Below are 26,472 nucleotides of genomic sequence, written 5' to 3'. Positions count from 1 at the left end.
TGAAAAACAAGTGTCATATTTTTAGAATTTCCATATTTTGAAGATGTAATCAACTTATCCTTAACATTGTAACCATAATCTAATTTAAAAAATGTAATTTGGTCTGATTATAGTTACTTATTTTTTGTAATCTGATTATGTAATCCTAATTATATGTAATCCATCTCTACCCAACCCTCATGATCAATCATTTCACAAAAGTTTATTAAGGGAATCTGCTTGTGTTGATGTTAAATTACTGCTTCAGCTCGATCTGGTATGGATCTCAATACAGTCAGGTTTACAGAAACTAGTATAGATATGAATTATTAAGTTAAAAATGTCCACATTTGAAAAACCTGAAATAAACTCTAGCTGCAACAAAAAATAAAAATGGTGAGAAACCTTTTTATTTATGTAATTGTGAAATGCATGCAGGATTTAAGGTATGTGTTGTTACATTCTGCATTAAACTATCTAAAGATGTTTGGAAACCCTTGAAAATCCATAATTTTATTAATTTCGCCGTCTGTCAGTGGCATCACGTCACATCACCCTTTTGTCACTCTGGAAACACCAGATAATACGTCAGAGAGTGAGACGACACCCCGGCCTGAGATCTTACTACAGCAAGTCGAGTCCAGCCTTTTCTCTCTCCAAACTTTCATCTCTATCTTCGTCTGTCTTACCAAAAAAATAATCCATATTTTTCCAGAAAAAAATAGTATCTCTCATTGTCTTGTCTATAAACATGATTTCTGCCTGAGTCACATCAGATAGATTTTCATTGACAATGGCGGCTGTTTAATAATAAAGAAAACATCTCCCATGATCCCACGCTTTTGTTTTTGTTTTGATTGAGAGACGCCCACCGGCAGAAGTTACATACTGTGCGTTTAAATGACTGCAAAATATGTCAGAAAAATAATCAAATGCTTAAAACCTACTTGATTTGATTTGTTTCGAACCATGAAAATACGACATAAATTAGCATTCCATGTCCAAAAATGAGTAGGAAGAAGCAACATGCTTTTCCAGTCCTACCTCTATTCTATACTAATCTATCACTATTCAATCAATTACATAAATCCACTGATATATTACATAATTACAGAAATACACTCTCTTAATAATACTTCATGATTTAAAAAAGATGTGAAAAGTGAAGAGGAAACTAAAATACTTGACATTCACCTTCCTCATTTCTGTGTCTCACAAAACAAAAATTCTTTCTACATCTTACAGACATAAGATATACAAACTAAATCCAGCACTACAGTGTAGTTTTCAAATACTGTGGATATTGTTATTGCTGCCACAACACTGTCTTTCAGCTCTCAACAGAATAAACTTTCTATAGGCTTCAGTCTTATCTGTAATATTATATTTTGTTCTACTACATGTGAGGCAACAGATTTTTTTTTTGCTCCATGATTTTCCTAAATCACACGTCTCTCTGTCTTCCCTGATTGGTTGCCTGTGTGTGTGTGTGTGTGTGTGTGTGTGTGTGTGATGGCATCGCCTGATAGGTGGAGATGCTGGAGAGGAAGTACGGGGGCCAATTTGTGTCCCGGCGGGCAGCGAGAACGATCCAGACGGCGTTCAGGCAGTACCGCATGAACAAGAACTTCGAGAGGCTTCGCAGCTCCGCCTCAGAGAGCAGGATGACCCGCCGCATCATCCTGTCCAACATGAGGATGCAGGTGCACACACACGTACATGCTCAACAAAAATATAAATACAACGCTTTTGTTTTCACTCCTCCATTTTCCCCATTTAAAGTAAAAAATCTTAGACTTCTTTTGTACAAACAAAATGTTTATTTCTTTAGACATTTGTTCACAAATTTGTTAAAATCCTCTGCCTAGATAATCCATCCACCTAGCAGATGTGGCATATCGATGAAACAGCAGGATTATTGTCACAGGTGTGTCACAATAAAATGTGCAGTTTTATTTTGAAAAAAAAAAACTTGGAACTATGGCTATTTCACATGGGGCTACAGATACCACATTTGTTTTCCTGGGAGTGCAAAGTCATGACCCACCCTACTCTGCTTCTGATTGGTTCACCCTGATATCCTTACCCTAACCCTAATCAATCACTCCTCTTGCCTAAATCAAACCAAACCATCCAACGAAGGCAACGACTACGAGCCAATCAGACAAATCTGTGAACAAAATTTGAGAGAAATATCCCTTTTGTGTGCACAGAGGAAGTCTTAGATTCTTTAAAGTTTTTATATATAAACATCCAACAAAAGTACACATGTGAAGGTGTTTCTGTTCTTTGGTCCAGTACTCGTTCGATGAGCGCCAGCCGCAGGGTCAGGGGTCGGCAGGTCAGCAGGGGTCAGACGACACAGGAGACATGGACGACTCCTTCTCGAAGCAGGTGAACGCACGTTTGTTACCTTCTCAGTATTTCACCCCAACATCTACGAAACACTCGGTTATATTTGTTATATTCTTAAATAAATTAATGTACAATACAGCAGATGTGTTTTCGGTGTTTCCACTGGTCGCTGCTGAGGGGCAGTTACTGTACTCTCATCAGGCATAAAGTTTGTTCCTGAGAGGCTGTGTGTTGTGTTTGCTGCCATGGAAAAGAAATAAAAAAGTCCGTACTCATGTAACATTACTACACAAAAATCTTCCTGCACCTCTTCAAACTTATCTAAGCAGCATTTATGGATAATTGTGATTATCTTTTCACCGTGGCAGAAAAAAATTGAATGGGTTTCATGCAGGTTTAGGGAGCTTCACATTAATAGACTGGCAATTTAATGTGAAGTGTGTCAGTGACAGACAAAAGACCAGCAAAGTAGGAGTAACTGGAATTAAATAAATGAGAACAACATTCCTGTTGAAAAGAGAAACTCAGAGTGGCAGCGTGCTGAGTACGACATGGACTGCTGCACTGATGTGATCACTTCAGTCTAAATGGACATTATCCAGAATGAACTGAGACAACAGGTCAAAACCAATGTTTAAGTGTTTTTATCATGGATTTTTAGTGCTATACATCATCTATATGCCAGTATCTGGTCCATCAGTGACAAAAAAGTAATTTTATAGATATTCTGAGGTATTCTTAAAGGGAGAGTTCACAAAAAAATTAACATTCAGTCATTATCTACTCATCCTCATGCCAATTGAAGGTTGGGTTTATTTTGTTAGTCCACAAAACACTAATGGTGTTTCATGAGAAAACAGTGCTGCAGAATCTTCCAAACAATGGAGATGAATGGTGACCAGTTTTCAAATGGAAAAACATAAAATGACTCCATGCTGCTTGTCTTGTGTAATCCAAGTCTCCTAAAGTGCAGACAGGAAAGAGTCAGCCAATATGACCGCTCTCTCCTCTAGCGTTACATCCATGGCCTGCTTTAGATGCATGGCGCACCTTTAGCAATAATGCAAATTTAGCACAATTGGCTACTGTAAACACCAATCATTGTCTGCAGCAAATCCTTCCCCAGCTGCCTGTTTTACAGGAAACACTGTGTTATTTTTGTTTTTTCCCCAAAACTGTGCCACCTTGTCACATTCAGCATGAATGTGAACTTTAATTATTTTGAAATGGTCACACGATAACCGTCATTCCAGTCCAGAATAGAGGGAGGACACCACGGGTATTTAATTTTAGCATGTTTCCTTAATTTCTGATAACATATGATGGTAATTTTACGATTTATTCCAGTAAGTATGTCACAGATTTCACCTTTAAGTTTGTATTCAACACCATAAAAAGAAGAGAAATTAGTTGAGGTAAATAGATTTGAGGATTTTACAACATGTGCTTGTTTTGTACCTGCAGGTTAAATCTTTGGCCGACTCCATGGACGACTCCCTCACCTGCCAGTCTGGCCGTGAAGACTCACAGGAGGCGGGAGGAGAGGGAGAGGAGGACGATGAGGAGGACGAGGATGAAGAAGAGGAAGAGGAGGAGGAGGAAGGGGAGGAAGATGAGGAGGAAGACGAGGATGAAGATTACAGAGAGTGCGCATGGCGCAACACCAACCCGTCCTCCCGACGTATGGCAGGTCGCGTGGGGGGAGTCGGGGGCAGAGGAGGCGTGGGAGGAGGTGCCGCCATGCACGAGGACAGCACAGCCACCTCCTTCAGCGATGTCACCCTCTACATGGACGAGGGCTGCCTCCCTTCCTCGCCGCTCTCCCGCCCGCCGTCCTCACCGCTCTCCCGCCCCGCCTCCAGCTCTGACACAGAGTACTGGGGAGGAGGGGGAGGAGTTGGTTCAGGGGGGAGGGAGGACAGCAGAGAGACAGAAGGGGGCAGCATCGCCAGCCGGAGGAGCAGCACCCCCTGCACAGAGTGTCGAGGGGAGTACAGAGGGAGGGCGGGAGGAGGAGGAGGAGGAGGGGGAGGAGGACACCTACCTGTCCTGACGATCGAACCGCCCAGTGACAGCTCAGTGGACATGAGTGACAGGTCAGCACAGCCAATCAGAGCGCTTCACAAACATAAATTACAGGAATAAATATTTTACATTTCTGCTTATAATGATTCCTGTGGGGGATGAAGTATTCAGATCCTTTACTTAAGTAAAAGTAGAAATACCAAACTATAAAAATGTTCTATGACAACATGAAAAGTTCACTTTTTTGTTTTGCACCTTTAAATGTGTGTTGGTGTGACCAGGCCTTTAGGCCGAACTTAAAGGGATAATATGAATTACTTGAAATGGGATTATATGAGGTACTTTTGCAGAGTCACTGTGTTACCTAAAGTAGATGGCAGTCAGTGTGCCTCCAGTTTGGAGAAGCTAAAAGGGATCCCAGCACAGCACCGTAGTCCTGCAGCGGTCAGCAGAAAAACTGATTTTAGCCACTTAAAAAAAAAAAAAAAAACAATATCCATTTGAGTGCACCAGGCCTGAAACTAATGGTAATTTTTTTATCGATTAATTGGTTGATTATTTTCTCAATTAATAGTTGTTTGCCTATAAAATGTCTGAAAATTGTGAAAAATTTTGATCAGCATTTCCCAAAGCCCAAGACCACGTCTTGTCCACAACTCAAAAATACTCAGTTTACTGTCAAAGAGGAGTGAAGAAACCAGAGAATTTTGACTTTTTTTCTTAAAAAGTTACTTACTTGATTATGAAAATAGTTGGCGATTAATTTCATAATCAATAATATGTAGAATGTTTTCACTGCTTTGCCTCACTGTCAGACATCCCTTTTCTTTGGCACTAAATTTTCTCAACCACACTCCCCCCATATTCCAATGCATAATGGCGCCTTCCACAGCTGTAGAAATCCATGGTTGCACAGCAAATCCATGAGTGGATGTGACTTTCAATTTTAAGGTTGCGATTCAACTCAATTTTTTTATTTTTTTATATTTAGCACTGATGGTTAGACTGTCAAGTCTTGATTTCTTGATCACTGGTTTTATGCTCTGAGAGCTGTCATTTACATATTTAAATTCTTCTCAGTCAATATGGTATCAAGTGTGATATGTTTTTTCTTCAGACACATGCTGGATGCTGCAGGTAGATGGGGATGTAGAAAAAGAAACTGGGAGAATTGCAGATTCAATTTGATTTGATGATTTTCTATGTAATATTGAAATTGTGACAGCCCTAATTAAGTATAATAGTATATAATAAGTATTGACATAGTTTTATTTTGAAGATGTAAGAATATTTTCACCGTATATGGATTCTTGAACTTGAACTTCATTGTTCAACTCTTCAGGTCAGAGCGCGGCTCGATTGGGCGCCTGGTGTACGAGCAGGATTCTTCAGGAGTGGAGCGTGGAGGAGGCGAGAGGGAGAGGAGGGGAGGAGGAGGTGTTGAAGGAGAGAGTGGAGAGGATGAGCGAGGAGGAGGAGGAGGAGGGGGAGGAAGCAGCGAAGCCGACTCTCCGCAGGGAACCATCAAACACAAACCAAACGGCCGCTCGGTCGCCACGGCGCAGGGACAGACTCGCAGCCCCGCCAATGTCCCGTTACCGATGCCTTCAGCCCGGACCCTGCCGTCACACCCACTCCCTCACCCACTCCAACACACCCACTCACACCCCCACCCTCACCCACCACCCATCCCCCACCTCCCCACCATCCTCCACCACCACCCGCAGTACAGCCAGCCGCACATCATGCACATGCATCACGTGCACGGCGGCAGCCCGTACATCCAGCACGCTCACCACTTCGCCCAACACCACTACCACCACCTGCACCACCAACACCACCACCTCCCCCACTCTTACCCAGAACCCCCCTCTTCCCCGCTGCCCTCCCCTATACCACCGCTCACGCCCCTCTCACCCCTGCCGCCGCCGCTCACGCCCTCGCCGCTGTCCTCTTCGTCCTCCTCCGCACTCCAGAACATGGAGGCGCAGCAGCAGCACCACGGCCACCACCCCCACCTCCACCACCACCACCTGCTCTGCTCGGACGGAGACAACGAGAGCGTCAACTCCACCACCACAAACTCCAACGACGACACGACGGTCAACAACTGCAGCTCCGGCTCATCGTCACGAGACAGCCTGCGGGAGCCAATCGGAGGAGCCACGCTGGGGAAGCAGACATATCAGAGAGAGAGCCGCCACAGCTGGGACTCACCTGCCTTCAACAACGACGTGGTGCAGCGGCGGCAGTACCGCATCGGACTCAACCTGTTCAACAAGTATGCGTGTGTCTATGAAACCAATGATTATAATCAGCTGTAAATCCCAGCTGTAGCATGACTCTTATCTGCTCACCTCCTCTCCTCCTGGGGAGGTCACCTGCAGCGGTGCATCCAGCTGAAGATGCCGACTTTGTTGGTCATCTCAGGCTCCGCTGCTCTTTAATCCAAACCCCACATCTTCATTTTCCAATTCCTACGAGTGTATTTCCAGTATAGGTGGTGTGTTTTAGCAATAAAGCTGAAAAAAATAACAGATTAAATGAAGAAAAGTATTGAAGCAACTTAATAAGTGATCAAGAACGCACGTTTTATTTCTTCAGCCATAGGTACCCTACCCGTACCCATATAGTACCCACAGATGATCTAATACGATGCAAATATTTTTATCACTTCCTGTATTCTCCGAAGGCTGCTGGAGACTGCAGTCAGACTTTACTGCAGCTTTTAGTCACCACCTCCTGCTGCCGCCTGATCTCATCTACTCTCCACTTTCCAGTTCATCTCAAATGTGCCCAAAAGCTGCCTTCCAAATTGCATATTTTTTCTTTTTACTTTTAGTACATACTGCAGCCGTCCTTATAAAATACGCACTGCTGCATGCAGTATTCCTCAAAACGTTGTCTTGCTCATACATCCATCACAAAGGATTGGGGGTGAGAATGGTCAGAAAAGCGTGCTGGCTTGCATACTGCAAAATGCGACTGGATACAGTCGGACATCCTGGTACTTTTGGCAATGGATTGCAGCATAACTGCAGATATACCGTACTACAGAACAGATAATAAATGTAAAGTTATATAATACATGGTATGAAATTTTCATACCATTTCATCTCTAGTTCTAACACTGGGGACCAGAGCCGAATTGAAATCAAATGAATAAAACATGCAAGGAAATCGAGCAACAGAATGAAACAAAGATTTCAAAAACAACATGTCTTGTCTCGGCTACAGGAAGCCGGAGAAGGGGATCCAGTACCTGATCGAGAGGGGCTTTGTATCGGACACACCGGTGGGCATCGCCAGGTTCATTCTGGAGAGGAAAGGACTCAGCAGGCAGATGATCGGAGAGTTCCTGGGCAGCCGGCAGCAGTTCAACAAGGACGTCCTCGAGTGAGTACAAGATCATCACGTGACTTCCCCAATTCAAAAAAAGTTGGGCTGTGTAAAACATAAATAAAAACAGAAGGCAATGATTTGCAAAAACTTTTAAATTTGTATTCGATTGAGTACAGTATGAAGACAAGATATTTAAACTGATAAACTTCATTGTTTTGGGAAATATGCACTCATTCTGAATTTGCTGCCACCAACATGTTTTGAAAAAGTTGTGAGTGGAGCCTAAAAAGACTGTGACATGTCTAATGCTCAAAAAACACCTGTTTGGAACATTCCACAGGTAAACAGGTAAACTGGTAACAGGTGACAGTATCATGATTGGGTATAAAAGGGGCAAACAGTTTGTCTCTTAATCTACAAATGCAAGTTAAGACTCTACCATGCAAAGAGAAAGACATATATGAACAACATCCAGAAACACTGCAGACTTCTCTGGACCCGAGCTCATCTGAGATGGACTGACGCAAAGTGGAAAAGTGTGCTGTGGTCTGACGAGTCCACATTTCAGACTGTTTTCACAAATCATGGACGTTGTGTCCTCTGGGCTAAAGAGGAAAAGGACCATCCAGATTGTTACCAGCACTAACTTCAAAAGACAGCAGCTGTGATGGTATGGGGGTGTGTTAGTGCCCATGGCATCATGGGTAACTGTCACATCCGTGAAGGCCCCATTAATGCTGAAATGCTTGTGGTGTATTCAGTTTTTTTTAACAGTTTTTACAAGTCATTGTTTACATTTTACACAACATCCCAAGTTTTTTTGGAATTGGAGTTGTATTTAAAACTGAGATATTTTTCTGTTTGATACTAAAGTACCGTCTGACTGTCTGTCTGTGTCTGCAGCTGTGTTCTGGATGAGATGGATTTCTCAGGGATGGACCTTGACGACGCTCTGAGGAAGTTCCAGGCTCAGATTAAAGTTCAGGGTGAAGCTCAGCGGGTGGAGCGACTGGTGGAGGCCTTCAGGTATGAAACTGGATCAGTTCCCCACAGAGGACACGGTGAAGAACCTAATGCATCAGTGGAGTTTGTTTCACGTCTTCTCTCTGTCTGTCTCTCCAGTCAGCGGTACTGTGTTTGTAACCCGGTGCTGATCCGGCAGTTCCAGAATCCAGACACCATCTTCATCCTGGCCTTCGCCATCATCCTCCTCAACACAGACATGTACAGCCCCAACGTCAAGCCGGAGAGGAAGATGAAGCTGGAGGACTTCATCAAGAACCTGCGGGGTCAGTCAGTAGATCAGTCTGTCTGATAAAGAAATGTAAAAACAAAAGTTGGATGGAAAAGAGCAGAAATGCTGCTGACTGTTGTCTTCGCTGCTCAAAGCAGATTGCAGCATCTGATTTACAGCTTTACAGGGTTACTTCACCTTCGGTCAAGCTGGACTGTGTTTGTGTGTTTAATGGGGACAACAATTTTTGTCTAGTATATGGCCAGACAAGCCAAGCTTGTTTGCAGAGCTCATTTCAACCACAAGACAATTCAATGTTCTGTTTTTTCTATACATTATAATTTCATGTGTGAACCTGTGTTTCCGTCAGGTGTTGATAACGGTCAGGACATCCCCAGGGACCTGCTGGTGGCGATTTATGGAAGGATCCAGAAATGGGAGCTGAGGACCAACGATGACCACGTGTCTCAGGTCCAGGCGGTGGAGAGGATGGTGGTCGGCAAGAAGCCTGTAAGACCCTCCGACGTCTTAAACAAACATCTTCAAATCTCCACATACAGACAACATGTTACAAACATGTTTTCAAGTGATACTGATGATCACACAACACAGCTAACTAATGTATATACAAATGGCCCCCTGTGAGACGACAGTATCATCAGGGGCCCTAAGCCAGTTTGTTTTTGAGACCCCTGCTGTAGAGTGTATGGGCTACAATATAGTATAGAGTTGAGTATACTGTGAAAAGGAAAAACGTTTAGATAAAACTCATAATTTCATGGTATTTTTAGTTTTGAATCAAATTCAGACTCTTAGGTTATGAAATAAACTAAACAAAGTTTCACTGTTTTACTTACTTATAATCTTTAATTGAGATCATTTATTTTTAGAAAATTATGTGTTTAGTGTGTTTTAGAAGAAAGATTCTATTCTAAGGAATTATCTAAAGAAGAAAAGTAAATTATCTCAACAAAACATTATTGATTGGTAAAAAAAAAACAAACAAACAAACAAAAGAAAAACTTTTCTGAAATGGGCTCAAAACTCGAACTTCTGTTGAAATAAGTCGCCCTGAAAGTTTTATCCACTTTTACAAAACTAACAGAAGGGTGGGGCTAAAAGAAAAAGGTGAAATTATAAATCCTTCTACTACTTCAGCACCACAGACAGCCAAGTCAAGTTAAATTTTATTTATATACCCTAATATCACAATTTACAATATCCCACAGGGGGATTTATAATCTGTACCGTGTGCAACAACACGTCTTGTAAACCCTCAAAAGAATAAAGAAAAACTCCCCATAAAACCCTTTTAACAGGGAAAAATGGAAGAAAATTCCTCAATAGACAGCATCAATCCTCCAGCTCAACCAAACGACTCTGCAGATCTTTAGAGGTGCAGATTGTTGCTGCACAATAATATCATATTTTGTGAAATATGTGCTTTAAAATGTAACATCTTGCACATGTGTGTGTGTTGCAGGTGCTGTCCCTCCCTCATCGCAGGTTGGTGTGCTGCTGTCAGCTGTTCGAGGTTCCAGATCCAAACAGAGCTCAGAGGAGCGGCGTCCACCAGAGAGAAGTCTTCCTGTTCAACGACCTGCTGATGGTAATCAATACACTCTTTGCGTGTGTGTGTGTGTGTGTGTGTGTGTGTGTGTGTGTGTGTGTGTGTGTGTGCACATGTAAGTGTGTAAGCGTTAGGGATGCATCTCAAGTTCTCGAGTTAAAAAAAAGGTCACATCTACTTTAATCAATCTCTGATTTAATGCACCAAAAGATTATTCCCTTTCACTGCAAAATATTTTTATTTGCATGAATATTTTTACTGGAGAATTTTGATTTCAAATGCAAAACGGAATCTTTTGATTGATAAAACTTTTTTTTCAGTTTCTGATTTTTCAATGTTAGTTATGGTGGAGGAGGTGGAAATATATTCCATAATTAATTATATGCTCATATTAAATCATTTGATGCTTTGAAGGCACAACAATTGCATTACCAGAGAATATTAAGTTAGAAAATACATTTGCCCAATTCACTGTGGCTCCCAGTATAAACCAAGACCCCTTTCTTCTATCTGTATACACAGAGACAGATGATTTTGTTGGTTGAACAGATACAGATACAAATAATCATCACATCATCACATCTGTGTGACTTTCGTTGCCTACAGTTCTGGATTTTGGTGGTAAAAAGAGTCATTTAGTATCATTTTACACAGGCTGTCTCTTTTGTGTGGGGGTGTTTGTATCGCTGCACTATTTTGGGACAAGTTCGGGAACTGATTCTCACAGCGGATTTTCTCTCATGGGAGATAAAGTGATTGTGCATCACCAGAGCACCAGTTTATCCCACAATGCCCTGGTCCTGTTTAATGCTGCGCTCCAGAAATGTCTTTCAGTCTGACTTCCCGTTAGAGAAAATGCAAATACATGCTGTCTTAAGCGGGAAACCCAGGCAGGATTTGTCAACAAGGTTTACCCGCCAAGTCTTGTGTTTTACCAGTGAAACTCAAATTTTATTGATTCTGTTTGAAGATTCACATCATAAAAACAATAGAAAGAAAGAGTTTAATCCAGGCTCAGTGATAAAGTAAAACTGAGGCTCAGCAGCTCCAGTTTCTTTGCTCAAGCAGCTCAAATTCTTGTTTAATCATTCTTATAAAACGGAGATCTCCGGTTTCTGATTATGATCGGCTGAGCTGCAGTCAGAGCCATTATAAAATATCCAACAAACACACACCTGTGATCGCGTTAGTTCCAGTGGTGGAAAGAGTGCTGAAAATCTGTACTCAAGTACAAGTACTGTTACATTACTAAAATATTACTCAGTGACAAGTAAAAGTACTGGTGTTCGAAAAATACTTAAGTAAAGGTACAAAGCAATCCTCTCAAAACTACTCAGAGTATTAATCACTTTTTAACTGTTTTTTAACATCTCTGTTTTCCTCGACAAACTTTAGGCTGCAAATTTTGTGCATTTTCCTTCAAAATAATTGAAAACACTAACAACTGAATAATCAACTAGTACACCAGGATGTAACAAGAAATTCCCAACTTCAGACTTCAGGTCTCCTTTGATCACAAACAGCTTATAAGAAGAGCACTTTCAATCATTTTTCTAATTGAAAACAAGAGTAGCCAGTGAAGGAAAAAGTACACTGGAAAAAAGCAGGAGGATTTTTTGGCTATCCTTTATTAAAGGCGTTATCTTAACTTTCAAAGGAAATAAACTTTTGAAAGTCAGTGTGATCTCTGCACTGCACTGTGGTTTCTGCCAGTTTCTTCACTGTGGGTTGCAGAGAAGCTGTAGTGCGTCTGAGGCCATCAAGTTTCTTAGTTTATTTATTAATTTTTCTCAGGGACAGTGCATATTAATAAACATAACTGTACATATAGGCAGGATTAGCCAAAAGGCTAGTTTTCATCCGTAGTCCCTGGCGAGGTTTGAAGCTGGCAGCCTGGTCCAGGCGGTTGCAGTCGTGTATGTGGAGGAACTGGCTGCTTCCTGCCTGACAGGATATGTTCTGGGAAAGCAAGAAGGAGCAGTCTGGTCTTCTGTCAGATATGAGAAATTAAAGATACACAAGGAAACTATTTTAGAACGTTGGAGGGAAAAGTTACAAGAAATTACATTCAGCTACAAAAGAAGCCTGAGCAGTCAGCAGTAAGAACAGAGTCGTTGCTATGGAGATGATAAGTTATCTTGTCTTGTATCGGTGTAAACCTGCAGGTTGTCACAACGATGCATTGCAAGTATTTGTAAGTTACAACTCATCTTGTGAATCTTTGGTCTAAACACACCCTAACGTTTCCCAAGAATACCTCAACAACCCCCTTTCAAAAATATTGCCTCCAACCTGACGATCTCTGGTGATCATAATCATGTTTTAATGATTCTTAAAGGAGCAATATTTAGCAACTAGACCTGCAAAAATGAGTCCTGCTTTCAAAATAGTTGGAGCCATAAACTGTATATTAAATAGGTTGAAATCCTTTTTATAGCTATTACAATAATTAAGATCGGTATATCTGGACCCCCCCTACTTACTCCAGTGGCTGGTGAGTCCATACCGTTGCAGAAAGCCCTACTGATACAGTGATGTAATTCTCAGAAAAGTAAATGTTAAAGTCATCCTTTCTACATAACAACGCCATACCTTAATGGCTGTGTTTATTGTTGTTTCCATAGAAACCAGGAAAAAATGGGGAAACAATGGGGGATAATAATATATTATTTATCAGGTATTTAAAGAGAAAATAATAATAAGTATAGGTAGCACCGGTTAGTTGACCTTGGGCAGAGACTCAGCTGTCCAATCAAATAAAAGCATAAAAGCCCCACAAAAGTATACTTTTAAAAAAGATATGATCTTAAAAAGTAGGCTGGAAATCTGAGTCTGGAAAACTATGGAATTTTGACAAACCTGAATCAATCATTCATCTCAAAACAGTAATATTTATTAAAGCTAGTACATAATAAAATAAAGGGAGTGAAAACAGTGTACGACGGTGAGCACAGACAGACATGAACCAGCTTCTAAGTCTGTGCGAGTTTATAAATTCTGACAAAAGCTCTCCAGTCTAAATAAATGATTTAAAGCTCATTGTCTCCACATACAGTCGATGTCACGAAAAGTACGTCTTCAAAGATGACGTGACTCTGACTGTTTCAGCTTTAATTAATTATTAAATTATCATTTTTAATTTATTTACAGTGAAACAAAGAGCAGGCGGAGGGGAACGTCGACACATTACAGAGAAAAGATTCAGAAGGGATTTTAAAAACCTCTCACCTCGAAATGAACAAAAGAAACACATGAAGACAAAGATTAGCATAATCTAACACTCCCTCCTCTTTGTCTCTTTTTCTGTTTCCCCACTTCTCCTCCTCCTCCCTTTTCTTTGTCTTCCTGTTCTCCCTCCTGCCATGACTTTTTCTTCTCTCTCCTCCTCCTCCTCCTCCTCCTCCTCTTCAGGTGACGAAGATCTTCCAGAAGAAGAAGACCTCAGTGACATACAGTTTCAGACAATCATTTCCTCTGTTGGACATGCAGGTCCACACCTTCCAGAACACCTGTAAGTACCGCTCTGTCCGTCCCTCTGTTTCTGTCTCTGTGTCTCCTCTCGTCCATCTGCTCCCTCCATCTGTCTCAGCCTCACTTCATTTTAATTTTATATCTCTATTTCTTTTTTGCACTTGCTCAACTCTCTATTTTTACCCCACCGTCAGCAGGCACACTGAAAAGACACACATGCAGATATATATATACACACACTCAGACTCTGAGGCACAGGCCCATGCTAGGAGCTATTTATGACATGCTTTAGAGCTGCAACTATAAGGCAAGTAATTGATTAATCCTTGCCAGTTATATTGATAATCAGTTAATTGTTTCAGTCATGTTTCAAGCAAAAAAGTCAAACATTTGCTGGTTCCAGCTTCTTAAATGTGATGATCTGCTGCTTTTCTTTGTCATATATGACAGTAAATGAAGAGTCTTTTGGTTTTTGACTGCTGGTTGGACAAAAGAAGCGACACGAAGACGTCAGTTTGGGTTCAGGGAAATTGTGATGAGCATTTTTCAATTTTTTGACATTTTGTAGACCTAAATGTACACAGCATTTACCTTAGAGGTCACTGTAAAGAGCGCCGGCGTCTCCGACCAAAACAAATTCATGCTTCGTTTCCTTAACAAAGTTTGGGGGAAAAACATGTCGTCTGAACACACACTGCTCACAAAACTCAGATCAAAGAATCAACCTAGGAATTGCTGATCAAATATGGATCCAGATTATGTTACTCAGAATCGCAAAATAATGAGAAAAAATAATGACTTAGTATCTTAAAATAATAAAAAGCTTTCTCAAAATGACTTTGTATCTCAAAATAATGAGAAACTTCCTCAAAATAATGACTTAGTGTCACTTAATAATGAGAAAACTTGTGAAAATAATGACTTAGTATTGCAAAATAATGTGAAACTTCTAGTATCTTAAAATAAGAAATGTTCTCAAAATGATTTTGTTGTTTTTTACTTTTATAATGGTTTAGTATTAGTATAGTAGAAACAATCAAAATAATGACTTAATGTCATAAACAAATTACTTAGTATCTCAAAATAATAAGAAACATGACTTACAAAATAACGAGAAACTGTGCAAAGAATATTGAAGTAATATCTTAAAATAATGAGAAACCATCAAAATGACATGTCTCAAAATAATGATTAATTATCACAAAATAAATTAGAAACCTAAAAAATAATGAAGTAGTGTCTTAAAATAACAAGAAATGAATAAGAAAATAAAGACTTAGTATCTAAAATCATTATAGTTTCTAATTGTAATGACACATCAGCAGCTGTGGGCTTCCATAGTTTCATAGAACACAAGAGGGTTAAATGTGTCTGAAGGTTGCAGTGGGTTATTTTTGAGCCCAGAAGCTGTGAAATCTTAACTAGTGCACCTTATCTTGGTCAAAGCATAGCATTAGATTTTTCTCTTGAAATTAGCACCAAAAATTGGAGACTCCGTCCCACTTGGAAACGTTCTCAACAATCTGTTAATAATCACTTGGCAAAACATAACGTTACTTCCCTCTCCAATTACTGAAATTATACTCTGTCTGCCAGGCTTTTCTCTAAATGTAAGGCATCGTCAGGCTGCAGAAGAGTAGTCAGTGCTCCACTGAACACACCAACAGCGCGTTTCAAAGAAACACAGTGGAAGCATATCACAGGATTTCCTAAATATACGACTGTCAATCTGAAAACAAGGCTGCTTAGCTGCATTCCTCAAAACATGACTCACTCAACCGACACATTTTTCAATAATGATGTTAACGCAGTCATCTGCAGAGTCGTGTGTGTGTGTAAGTGTGTGGGTGTGTGTGGTTTCCAAGCCTCTATTTCAGCAGAGAAGAGTTGGCTCTCAGTTCTGTGCAGCAGATTGGAGTTGGTGGCGTTTCAAATCTGCCTCAGCACCTGTTAACAGGATGCCTCACTCTGAAGAGTTCAGCTCCAAAATCATATCTCCACCGTTTTCGAAGAGGCTCCATATAATGTTTCCAAACGAGACGCAAAATGACGGCTGACCTCAAACTAAGTTCTTATGTAAAGAGCCAATTGAAAATCCAGTGGTTCAACTTGCTGCAGTGATGTAGAGGAAGTGTGCTCCACCGTGTGTCCGTACACTTCAACGGGTGCGCTTGAAGGTCAGTCTCTCTACTGTTGGACAAGGCAGCGCAGCTGAGCTGAGAGACATGACGTCCAGGGGGTGAGGTTACAGGACTAACAAGTAACAAAGAAAAATGTCTTTGCGCTGGTAGTATTTTGGATTTAGTCCCGATGATAAAAGTGAGCCAGCAAACACTGCAGTCTACTGATTGGTCAGAGTTGTGTAGTGGGTGTGTAATGTTAAGGCGTTTTTCAGTCATTTTCTGGTATTCCTGAAGAGCAACATCTATGTGATCTTTGTGATCTTGGTGTTGCTGAGGACCAAGTATCATTTTCTGTTTCGTTACCCTGAAAACAGCGATTTAAGGAACCATCCGTGTGAAAAAATCAGTTGAAAAATCCTGAATGGCAGTTAATACAGAGGACGTAACATAATAAGATTTCCATCATTCCATTCCATTCCATTTCTTCAATAAGGTTTCCATCATAGGAACTGAACTTCCTCTGCATGTGTGGAATTGTTACTATTTATCTTATGGCCATCCTGGCTGTTGTTCTTGTTTAGGGTCTTGTAAGCCCATACGGGCAGGGCAGCATATGGTGCAGGACATTTATTCATTTCCTCAAAACAGACAGTGAAAAAACTGACGTCGCACCAACAAACTTTCATAACGTGCAAGTGTGGGTTAAGTTTGGGTTTTATAAGAAAGATGAGAAACACTGCTGCAAATCATTAATGCAGAACGTGTCTGACAGCAGAGTCTGACCCACAGAGACGTCAGGTAACACGTAGCATCACTGTTCCTCCACACCTCACTTCCTCTGCTCAGTCAAATTCAATCAAAACCACAGCACTCTTCATATGAAACAGAGCAGCTGATCATCTTACTGCAAAAATGCATTTTAAACAGTTTTGAAGTTTGTCTCCTCTCTGTCTCTCCTGTTCCTGGATTTAGCGCCCTACAAATACAGCATTGAAAGAATCAAAATGTAAAGATTTACACATTGCATGGTATCATATTACATTGTGACAAGGTTGAATCGAACTGAATCGTGAGCTATTTAAAAATTTCTAAGATTCATTGTATGGTTGAACATGTATTGAGATGCATATCAAATCGTATCAGTCAGTGAGATGCACACCCCTAACAAATAACACTGCAGGCCAGTGTGAAAATATGTATTTTTGATTTTGGGGTGAACTGTCCCTTTAAGGGAGACTAAAGGGGGAAACTGTCATCTACTATATATAATTTCATTTGATAGAATCAGTCCTATTTTAAAATCCTGCACACAGATTCGTGTGTTTGTTGACCATTTCAGTTATTGCATCATATTATATTTCATTTCATCAGATTTCAGGTCAACACTCTTCAGTTGTTAGTGTGTTATTTGTGGTCAGTGTGCACTGAAGCTGCAGCAGTTGTTTTGTTGTTTAGTTGGTTCGTCGTCTTTGTTTAGTTGTTGTTGTTGACAGTTCTGGTCCTCCAGTTGGAGCTAAATGGAACTTGGCAGACTGTGGTGATGACTGTGACCGGGACAGATTGTCCCATATGATTCATCAGCACAATCTTACATCGACGGCTGGTGTGTGTGTGTGTTCATGTATGTGTGTGGGTGGGTTAATGCTGTGTGTGTGTTGTCTGTGGGTGGGTATGCATTTAGGTATCAGTGTATCATGTGGAGAGGAAAGTAAGAAGGTGTGTCTGTGTGTGTGAACAGCAGAGATGTTGTTGTGCAATACGTTTGTCTTTCCTGATAGCTATATGCTATCATATAGCTATATAGCTATAATATGGTCTGCTGCGATTTTCAAATCGCACGGAAGTGCAGAATTTGATAAAACCCAATTTTTGTTTGTAAAATTATTGTGGTGCTGCAGAGACGTGCTGGCCTACACATCAGATTCTACAGACTAAAGAAGACAGTGATGATTAATCAATCAGTTGTTTGGTCCATAAAATATCAGAAAATGCCGATCAGTGTTTCCCAAAGCCTAAGATGACGTCCTCAAATGTCTTATTTTGTCCACAATCCAAAGATGTTCAGTTTATTGTCAGAGAGAAGTAAAGAAACCAGAAACTATTCACATTTGGAAAGCTGGAATCAGAAAATTTGGACAATTTTCAAAAAAAAAAAAAAGAAATCCAAACTGATTTATCAGTTATCCAAATAGTTGCCAAGTAATTTAATAGTTGGCAACTAATCGATTAATTGATTAATCAACAAATCATTGCTGTTCTACATAATTTTGTTTATCATTCACTTTTTTTCTATTTGTACTTTCGATCTTTGAGCTGCTGTAACTAGTGAATTTCCCCGGTGTGGGATCAATAAAGTTTATCTAATCTATTCTTATCTTCTAGCCTCACAAAGCTGCTAGCTTGGCTGCAGACTCTTAGTCTCATTTAGTTTTTAGTTTATTTATATTTACGTGCATTTTTTAAAGTCTGCATGAAGACAGGTGGATGGAAACATATGTAGTGTTTCCTGTGCTCTGACTGATTTCACCTCGTGTGAACATTAAACTTTAACTGAGAAACATAAAATCTGATTTGAGTACATTGTTTTAGATCAGTGCAACTTATTATTGTAGTCAAAAAATCATCACATCATCATGTCATTTTTTTCTACAGAAGCTGATGACAGCTGTGCTTGTAATTATTTGTTAATGCTTGTATCTCAAGATTAGTTAACTATGTTGTTATCTTGAGATAAAAAAAAGAAGATTTCTTGAGATGATTTATCAGGAGAGAATGATTTTCGTCACTGCATGTAACATGTGGTGTATGTGTGTGTCTCACCCAGACTACCCTCACGGTATCAGACTGACGTCGGCGAATCCTGGAGGAGAGAGGAAGGTGCTGATCGTCTTCACGGCTCCGAGTCAGCAGGATCGAGCGCGCTTCACCTCCGACCTCCGAGAGAGCATCGCAGAGGTCCAGGACATGGAGAAGTACAGGGTGGAGTGTAAGTCCTCCTACCATAGTACTTGTGGTATTATAGTAGTAGCAATAGCAGTGGTAACTACACACTGCTCATAGGGAAAAAAAGTTTTTTTTTCTAACTTAATCCACTTAGATCATGAACTCTTGAATATAAAAAGTCTCATTGAAATCAGTGTAGACATATTAATGTTACAGTGCTTTTTGTGCAGAAAAAACACAGCTTTCCTATTTACATGTAGGTGTTTACAGTCTCGACAGGACCAAAATAGCGTGGACGCTGACGTACAGACTGTATAGATTGTTGCTGCTGTGGTAGTGGGCCAATCACGTCACATTAAATCAGAATATGCTTGCTGTGATTGGCTGTAATCAAAACCATACAGTAGTCATTATCTTCTAAATGTAAAATTAAAAGCAGGTATCCTTTCGACTAGTAAAGATTATCAGCAGCAGGAGTAGTAACCTCTCAACTTAAATTCAGTTGAATACAGTACAAAGAAGATATATTTCAAATTCAAATTGATAAACTTTATTGTTTTTTGTAATTATTCACTCATTCTGAATTTGATCCCTGCAACATGTTTCACAAAGGTTGTGACAGGAGGATGTTTATCACTCAGTGACTTCAGCTGCTCAACAGTCCACAGTCTCTGTTGTCGTATTTTGTGCTTCATAACACACCACACATTGGGAGACAGGTCTGGACTGCAGGCAGGTCAGTCTAGTACCTGAACTCTTTTACTACGAAGACACGCTGCTGGAACACGTCCACTATGTGTCTCGCTGAAATAAGCAGGGACGTCTCTGAAAAAGACGTCATCTGGATGGCAGCATATGTCGCTCCAAAACCTGTATGTACCTTTCAGCATTAATGGGGCCTTCACAGATGTGACAGTTACCAGCTTACTGTGCAGTGCTGCAGTGCTGCCTTTAATACCCAATCATAATTTGGTCACGTGTCACCAGTTCACCTGTTTACCTGTGGAATGTTCCATACAGGTGTTTATTGAGAATTTCACAACTTTTCCAGACTTTCGTTGCTCCTGTCCCAACGTTTTTGAAACATGTTGTTGGCAGAATAGCAGAATGGGTGTATATTTACAAAAACAATACAGTTCATCAGTTTGAATATTAAATATCTTGACTTTGTACTGAATTCAACTGAATATAAGACAAAAAGTATTTGCAAATCATAGCATTCTGTTTTTATTTTTCATTTTAAACTTTTCTTTGGATTTGGCGTTGTAATAATAGTAGCTGAAGATGAGCTAATTATCATCACACAGAAGTATTTAAAACATTCCTTTCACATTATGAACGACTGTATTTTGATGTTCACCTTCTTATCCCTCTCTTCTCTCCATCTGTCCAGCGGAGCTCGAGAAGCAGAAAGGTGTGATGCGTCCTGGTGTGCTGATGAGTGGAGGACCAGGAGGAGGGGGGACGGCGGGTTCCAACACCAGTGGTGGCGCCATAAAGAGCGATGTGGTGAATGGCACTCTGGGTAGGCCGAGTCTCGATGACACGTACGCCTCGGTAGATGGACTCAAACGCACGGCACTCAGCTCTTCACTGAGAGACCTCTCAGAGACAGGTGAGGAACGAGTACACTCTGACACACATAGTGTGCCTGTAAAATAAAAGTATATGTGTGTTCTGTGATCCCCTGAGACGTGACTGAGATTCTGCAAATGGGATATTTGACTGTTTCTGTTTACTGCTGCAGTTTTTTTTATTATGACTCACTGACTCAGAGCAAACCTACATCTGTGGTCTTATGCAACAAATGAAATAGTGATGAAATCTAAAATGGTAAAATAATAGAATAAGATGCAAGTCTGCTGCAGGACTGTGGTGCTCTGTCTCCACCTACTGGACAGCTTCGAGAACTACAACATGAAATAAAAAAGGCTGATTTTACTGCAGGAACTGCACTTACATTAACCAAACCTTCCAGTTTTATTCCTATTTATATTCTGAAGGGTGTTTGTAGGCTTTTTCACGTATATCATTCATAGCCTGATTTATAACATTTTATATCTAAAAACATGGCAAAAATTGATTGGCTTTATTAAATGTACATATTTCTGTTCTGTAAATGTATGCAAATTATGGGATATTAAATTAGATAATAGAGAATGCTGCATATTCAAAGAGTGATACAAAAACATATTGTCTATTTGTATGTAATGAGCTGGGTGTTGGATGGCGATATTTATTAATTATCATTTTTACCCTGTTTACCTGTAGTGTTTCCTCTTGAATAAAAGTACAGAATACTGTTGGTAAAATGTACTTAAATTATCAAAAGTACGCGTTCATTATGCAGCAGGATGGCCTCTGTCAGTTATTGTATTATTTAAACTATTAGTGGATTATTGATTATTGGTAGCAGCATTTTAATGTTATAGAGGGTTTTTGTAAAATCTACATCTAAATCTAAATTTGAAAAAATATATCCCTCTGACAAATAGTGGAGTTAGAAGTATTAAGTAGCGTAAAATGGGAATAATTTAGTAGAAAAAATCATTCAGGAACAGTACTTTAGTTAATGAGCCTAGTTACGTTCTACCACTGAAAACGATTAAAGAAGTAGTTCAACATTTTAGTCAGATCAAGTGAGTTTATTTTGCACAGTTTAAAAAGAAGCAGGCGTTGACCAAAGTTTTAGAAAATATGCATCACGTTTGTGCAATAAGTACAGAGCTCACAGATTAGCATGTTGCATCTCGTTTGTTACAAATGGGGATTACGTGTCAAGTATTTGTTGGCGAACACATTTTAACCCTGCCTCATTCTGATTGGGTAACAGGGAAGCGAGGTCGTAGGAACAGTGTGGGGTCATTGGACAGTACCATTGAAGTAAGTTTTGGTGGGGTGGGGAAAGCATGCATCATGATGTGACCTCCCAGCATGCCACCGCAGCCCCATCACACCGCATGTTTGTCTGACTCACAGCTGAATGTGTGGAAAAAATGTTCATCTAAATGTACTGTGACGTTTCATCAGTGTGAAGGCTGAAACAAGCTTCTACAGACGACACAAGTGTCCACAGAGAGATCTTTACTCCAGCTTTGGATGTTCCAGACAGTGCAGAGATAGTTTGACAGCAGATACAGAGAGAGTACGACATGCAACAAAGGTCATACCTGCCAGAATAAAACTGGGGATGTTGCAGTTATATACTGCATGTGTCGTAACCAATAGGCCACCAGGACGGCCACGGTTTTCCAAGTGATGTCATTTGTCTGTAGCCATATTTTCATCAGTGTGTTTTTATGAGCATTTTGAGGCATCACATAAAAAAACGGTGATGGAAACGGCAGGTGGAAACACTTTTTCCAATTAAGTTCTGACTTAGTGAACATGTAACTCAGCTGTTTCCACTCCGACAGTCTCCTCATCCCTCCCACGGCTCTATAATCCATCCGTGATCGCTCCACACAGATCTGATGTAACGCTCCTCACAGTCAGGCTATCAGTTTGAAGAAGAAGAGCATGACCATGAAAGCTAAGAAATGTATAGCTGTGGACAGGATCAGCGGCAAAAGGAATGTTTAGCCACTTAAAAAAATGTTGACCTAAATAATCAATATCAGTTTAATTGTATGCTATATTTAGAATATTTTCAGAATTTTACTTTGCCGTCACACAGCCTTTTCCAATGGGGAACTGCTGTTATATAAGCCAAATATCACCCTCTCCAAACCAACCAAACTCCACAGGCAAAATCATTAATTTTACCTCACAGAACCTCACAGGTGTTCCTGGTCTACCGCTGCCTCAGCTGGTTAGTTAGTTGGTGTTATTGTGTGACTTCAGTGTTTTAAAGGGTTGGTTCAGGTTCACCAAAGTCATACAATAACATAAACTAATTCAGAGATTGAGGCAGTGGAAGACAGCAGCTCCTGTGTTCTGCGAGGTAAAATGACTGATTTCATCAAAGGGGTTTGGTTGATTTGTAGAGACCAATGTTTGGCTTCTAAAACAGCAGTTTCAAATCAGAAACTGTCTGATGGCAAAGTAAAGCAAAGAAAATATTTGCAATATAGTGTACACTTAAACTGATATTGATTCTTTTTTTTCATGTGGACCTTTTTTTAAGTGGCTAAAATCCATTTTGTTGTGGACCTTGTTCACAGCAGTTCAGTGCTTAGCATCTATGCTAGAGTCTCTCTGTACTTCTTCATTTATATCCTTTCATTCACATTTTCTTTTGCTGATTTACTTGAAATTCATCTAAACTTTGCGATGCATTTGGATGGAAACACTGCTTATGTCTACGTCGCTCATTTTTCTTCTCATTTCCTGCATGTCTGTCCTGAACTAAAACCGGCTTAATTTAAATATTGTAAAAATCTGTTTTTGCATTTCTTTGTCTTTCTTCCTGTCTTTCTTCTTTTCACTCCTCCTCTCCTCCCTCCTCGTCCTCCTCTCAGGGTTCCATTATTAGCAGCCCTCGACCTCACCAGCAGCGCCCCCTGCCTGCTGGAGGTCTATCTTACAGCCCCATGATGGTCCCATCATCTCCAGCAGCCTACCGGCCACACCGCCCTACTCAGAGCCCCGGTACAGGGGTGGGGGGTGGGCCGGGGCTCTGTCACAACCAGGGGGGGGCCACCACCTCCCCACTCGTGAGCGGGGGAGGGGCTGGGGGCGGCGGAGGGATGGCGGGTGGGGGAGGTCCGACTGGCGGCGGCCTTCTGGGGAATTTCTTCGGCAGTCGGAGAGGCAAAGTTCCTGGTCCCCTGACGATGACGTCGCCGACTCCGCAGGGTCCTCCGAGTCCCCTGATGATATCATCACCCCCCCACTACCCCGCCCCCGCGCCTCCCATCCCCCACCCATCCTCCCCTTCCCCATGCCCCTCCCCATCGCCCAACCTCGGCCAGTCGGACTCGGGAGGAGTTGGAGGGGGAGGAGGTACGGGAGGGGTGCCGTCCAAGCTCCAGGCTTTGCACGCCCAGTACTGCCACGGCAACAGTGGAGGAGGAGGAGTCAGTGCAACTGGCCACCAGCAGCAGCAGACGCCACCCCCACCCTACAATCACCATCACCGCTACCACGTGCAGAGCGCCCCCCAGCACCCCGCCCTAGCGCAAAGATTCTCTGCACCCCGGCGGCAGGGCCCGCCCGGCTGCGCTCCCTCTCATACCCAGCAGCATCAGAGGATGCAACATGGCGTCGCCCAGCACCCCCGCTACAACATGGGCTTCATCACGCCCCCGCCGCTGTCCCCTCACTCCCCCATCACCCCTACTACCCCGCACGGACTCTACCACTCGCACCCTGCGGCGGCACGGCCGGGTGGAGGCGGCAAGCTCCCGCTGACCATCTCGCACTCGCAGCCCCACCCCCACGCTCACACACACTCTCACAACCACGCCGTGCACACACACTCCCCGCTCAGCCCCTCCCCCTCCGCTTCCCCCTCCACCCACTTCATCTTCTCCACCCCGCCTCCCCAGACGCCCTCGGCGCGGCTCGTCAGCCAGACGCCCCCGCAGCCCTACGGACCACAGTATCCACCCCTCACCTCCATTCCGCCTCCCCCACCGCACTCCCCTTTACCTCCCCCATCGACCGGCCCGCTCTCCCTGCACCAAGGGGCAGGGGGAGGACAAGGGGGAGGCCCCAAATCGAAGCCTGTCAGCCGGATCAGCACGGTCGTGTGAGGAGGCAGAAGCCGAGGACGGTGGTCCGCCACCCCGCAGTGAGCCACCGGGGGGCGGTAGTGAGAGGGAGCAGGAGGGGGAAGAGGAGAGGAGGAGGGCAAATGCAGGTGTATCAAAATGGCCGCCTGGTGAGGAGGAGAGCACTGAGAGCGGGGAAGAGGAAATTACTCAGCCTGTGTTATTTTCACATCCACTTCCCCCGCAAGTAGAAAGACTCTCACACACTCAGAGATATTTGTTGGGCAACCTGCTGGGCAACCTGCTGGGCAACCTGCACCCTGTAGGGGCAAATTCTCCTGGAACAACCCGCCCACGGAGCAACGAGCACCAAGAACGAAAATCAATCCCACATAGTCCTGCCGTCTTGGTGAAAATCTCCTCATCTTCTCTTTGTAGTGCCCCTCAGACGTGGCGTGGGACTCCGTGGACATGTGTGTAGTTGTTCATCGACAGAGGACATGTTTGTGTCATATTGTGGGTCAGAATTTGTGAGTTGCTGTAGTGGACTAATGGTTCAGGGACCAGACATGTAGGGAACAGTGCCTGAGAATTTAACACAAGGGTTAGCGCTAGATGCTAACGCTGCGTACGGTATTGGTTGATGGGACAGTTCAGGTTTTAGCGTGAAGCCTGAGAACGTGACAAGTCCTTTTACTATTTTCCAAAAATCACACTAGTCTTGCGCCACCTTGTTTTTCGCACAAAAAGCACTTGTACCATTGTTTTGGTTGTTGACATATTACAAGCCATGAGGTGTTACCGAGAAGCAGAAGTGGTTAGCGTTAATATGGTGCAGTTTGTGTCTTAGACAGGCATGCATGACCTGTGCAATAGCTAATGAGTGTCGGTGTGTCTATGGTTAAAATCCTATATGCAGGGGGAGGGATTTGTCGTCATTTAAAGGCCCAATCCAGCATTTATTTGACCATAAAAAGTGCATTAGCGAAGGTTACTGAAGACTTTACTTTCTACATGGACAATAAACTTTTTTAAGACTTTAAATAAGCCATCATAACGAAAACTACAGATGTCTTTTTACATTTGTGTTTTGCAAAAATTACTAGAAGCCTTTAGTGTTTGTGGATTACAGGGTTTCAGCAGGGGGCACAACGTTGTTGTTTTGGATTGGGACTTTAAAATGGGGGAGGTTTACATTTGACATTGTAAATCTCCCTATAATTTATTCTTGTAAAGGGAAATTTATTTGATCATTTGTACTAAACCAGTGAATACTCCCCAGCATGTTTCCCAGCATATTTGAAGGTATAGGCCTGAATTTGTCAGAAATTATAATATATGTCAACTGTATTTCATGCTCCATATTGTATGTGACCCCCTATGTTGCCAGGGAGGGAGATTATGCTGAAAGGTGCCAAACAGGGTGCAGTCTGGGAAACAGAGTCTTATGTTTTACTGGCTTTTCTGCCTTTGATGAAGCTGGGGAGCTACAGTACCTAAACAAAGTCATGAAAAAGTTCTGTCAGGTTACATTTAATAAGATCTCATTGTAATGTAACTCATTTTTCAACATGCATATCACTGGAAATGTTAACAGAACTGGGTGGGAAATTAACTTTAGAAATGTTACATTCACTTCAGAAAATCAAAATTGTGCATCATCCAAACAAAAACTCCATAACCACTTTGTAAGGGTGGTTCACTGATGAATGTCTGTAACTGTCTGAAGCCTGAACAATATATATAATATACAACAGCCTCTATCCTCAGACCGTC

General features: G+C 41.8%; 1 protein-coding gene across 1 annotated transcript in view; it reads left to right on the top strand.

Moving 5' to 3' along the window:
• LOC146324630 (IQ motif and SEC7 domain-containing protein 1-like) overlaps positions 1 to 24,995 on the top strand; it is a 28,048-nt gene extending 3,053 nt beyond the window's left edge. Inside the window, exons 3-16 of the mRNA XM_084722039.1 lie at positions 1,509 to 1,682; positions 2,278 to 2,373; positions 3,799 to 4,430; positions 5,702 to 6,640; positions 7,597 to 7,755; positions 8,605 to 8,727; positions 8,824 to 8,990; positions 9,306 to 9,445; positions 10,419 to 10,544; positions 13,917 to 14,016; positions 18,924 to 19,085; positions 20,436 to 20,657; positions 21,876 to 21,925; positions 23,503 to 24,995. Coding sequence (XP_084578165.1) covers positions 1,509 to 1,682; positions 2,278 to 2,373; positions 3,799 to 4,430; positions 5,702 to 6,640; positions 7,597 to 7,755; positions 8,605 to 8,727; positions 8,824 to 8,990; positions 9,306 to 9,445; positions 10,419 to 10,544; positions 13,917 to 14,016; positions 18,924 to 19,085; positions 20,436 to 20,657; positions 21,876 to 21,925; positions 23,503 to 24,738 — 4,326 coding nt within the window. The 3' untranslated portion in view covers positions 24,739 to 24,995. The remainder of the gene's footprint in view (positions 1 to 1,508; positions 1,683 to 2,277; positions 2,374 to 3,798; positions 4,431 to 5,701; positions 6,641 to 7,596; positions 7,756 to 8,604; positions 8,728 to 8,823; positions 8,991 to 9,305; positions 9,446 to 10,418; positions 10,545 to 13,916; positions 14,017 to 18,923; positions 19,086 to 20,435; positions 20,658 to 21,875; positions 21,926 to 23,502) is intronic.
• The last annotated feature ends 1,477 nt before the right edge of the window (positions 24,996 to 26,472 follow it).

The sequence above is a fragment of the Lutjanus erythropterus genome, chromosome 6, assembly GCF_056507025.1.
Source record: "Lutjanus erythropterus isolate fLutEry1 chromosome 6, fLutEry1.hap2, whole genome shotgun sequence".
In the NCBI taxonomy this organism is placed as follows: Eukaryota; Metazoa; Chordata; class Actinopteri; order Lutjaniformes; family Lutjanidae; genus Lutjanus; species Lutjanus erythropterus.
Note: the sequence above shows the minus strand (reverse complement) of the source record. Positions and strands in the feature narration are given on the sequence as shown.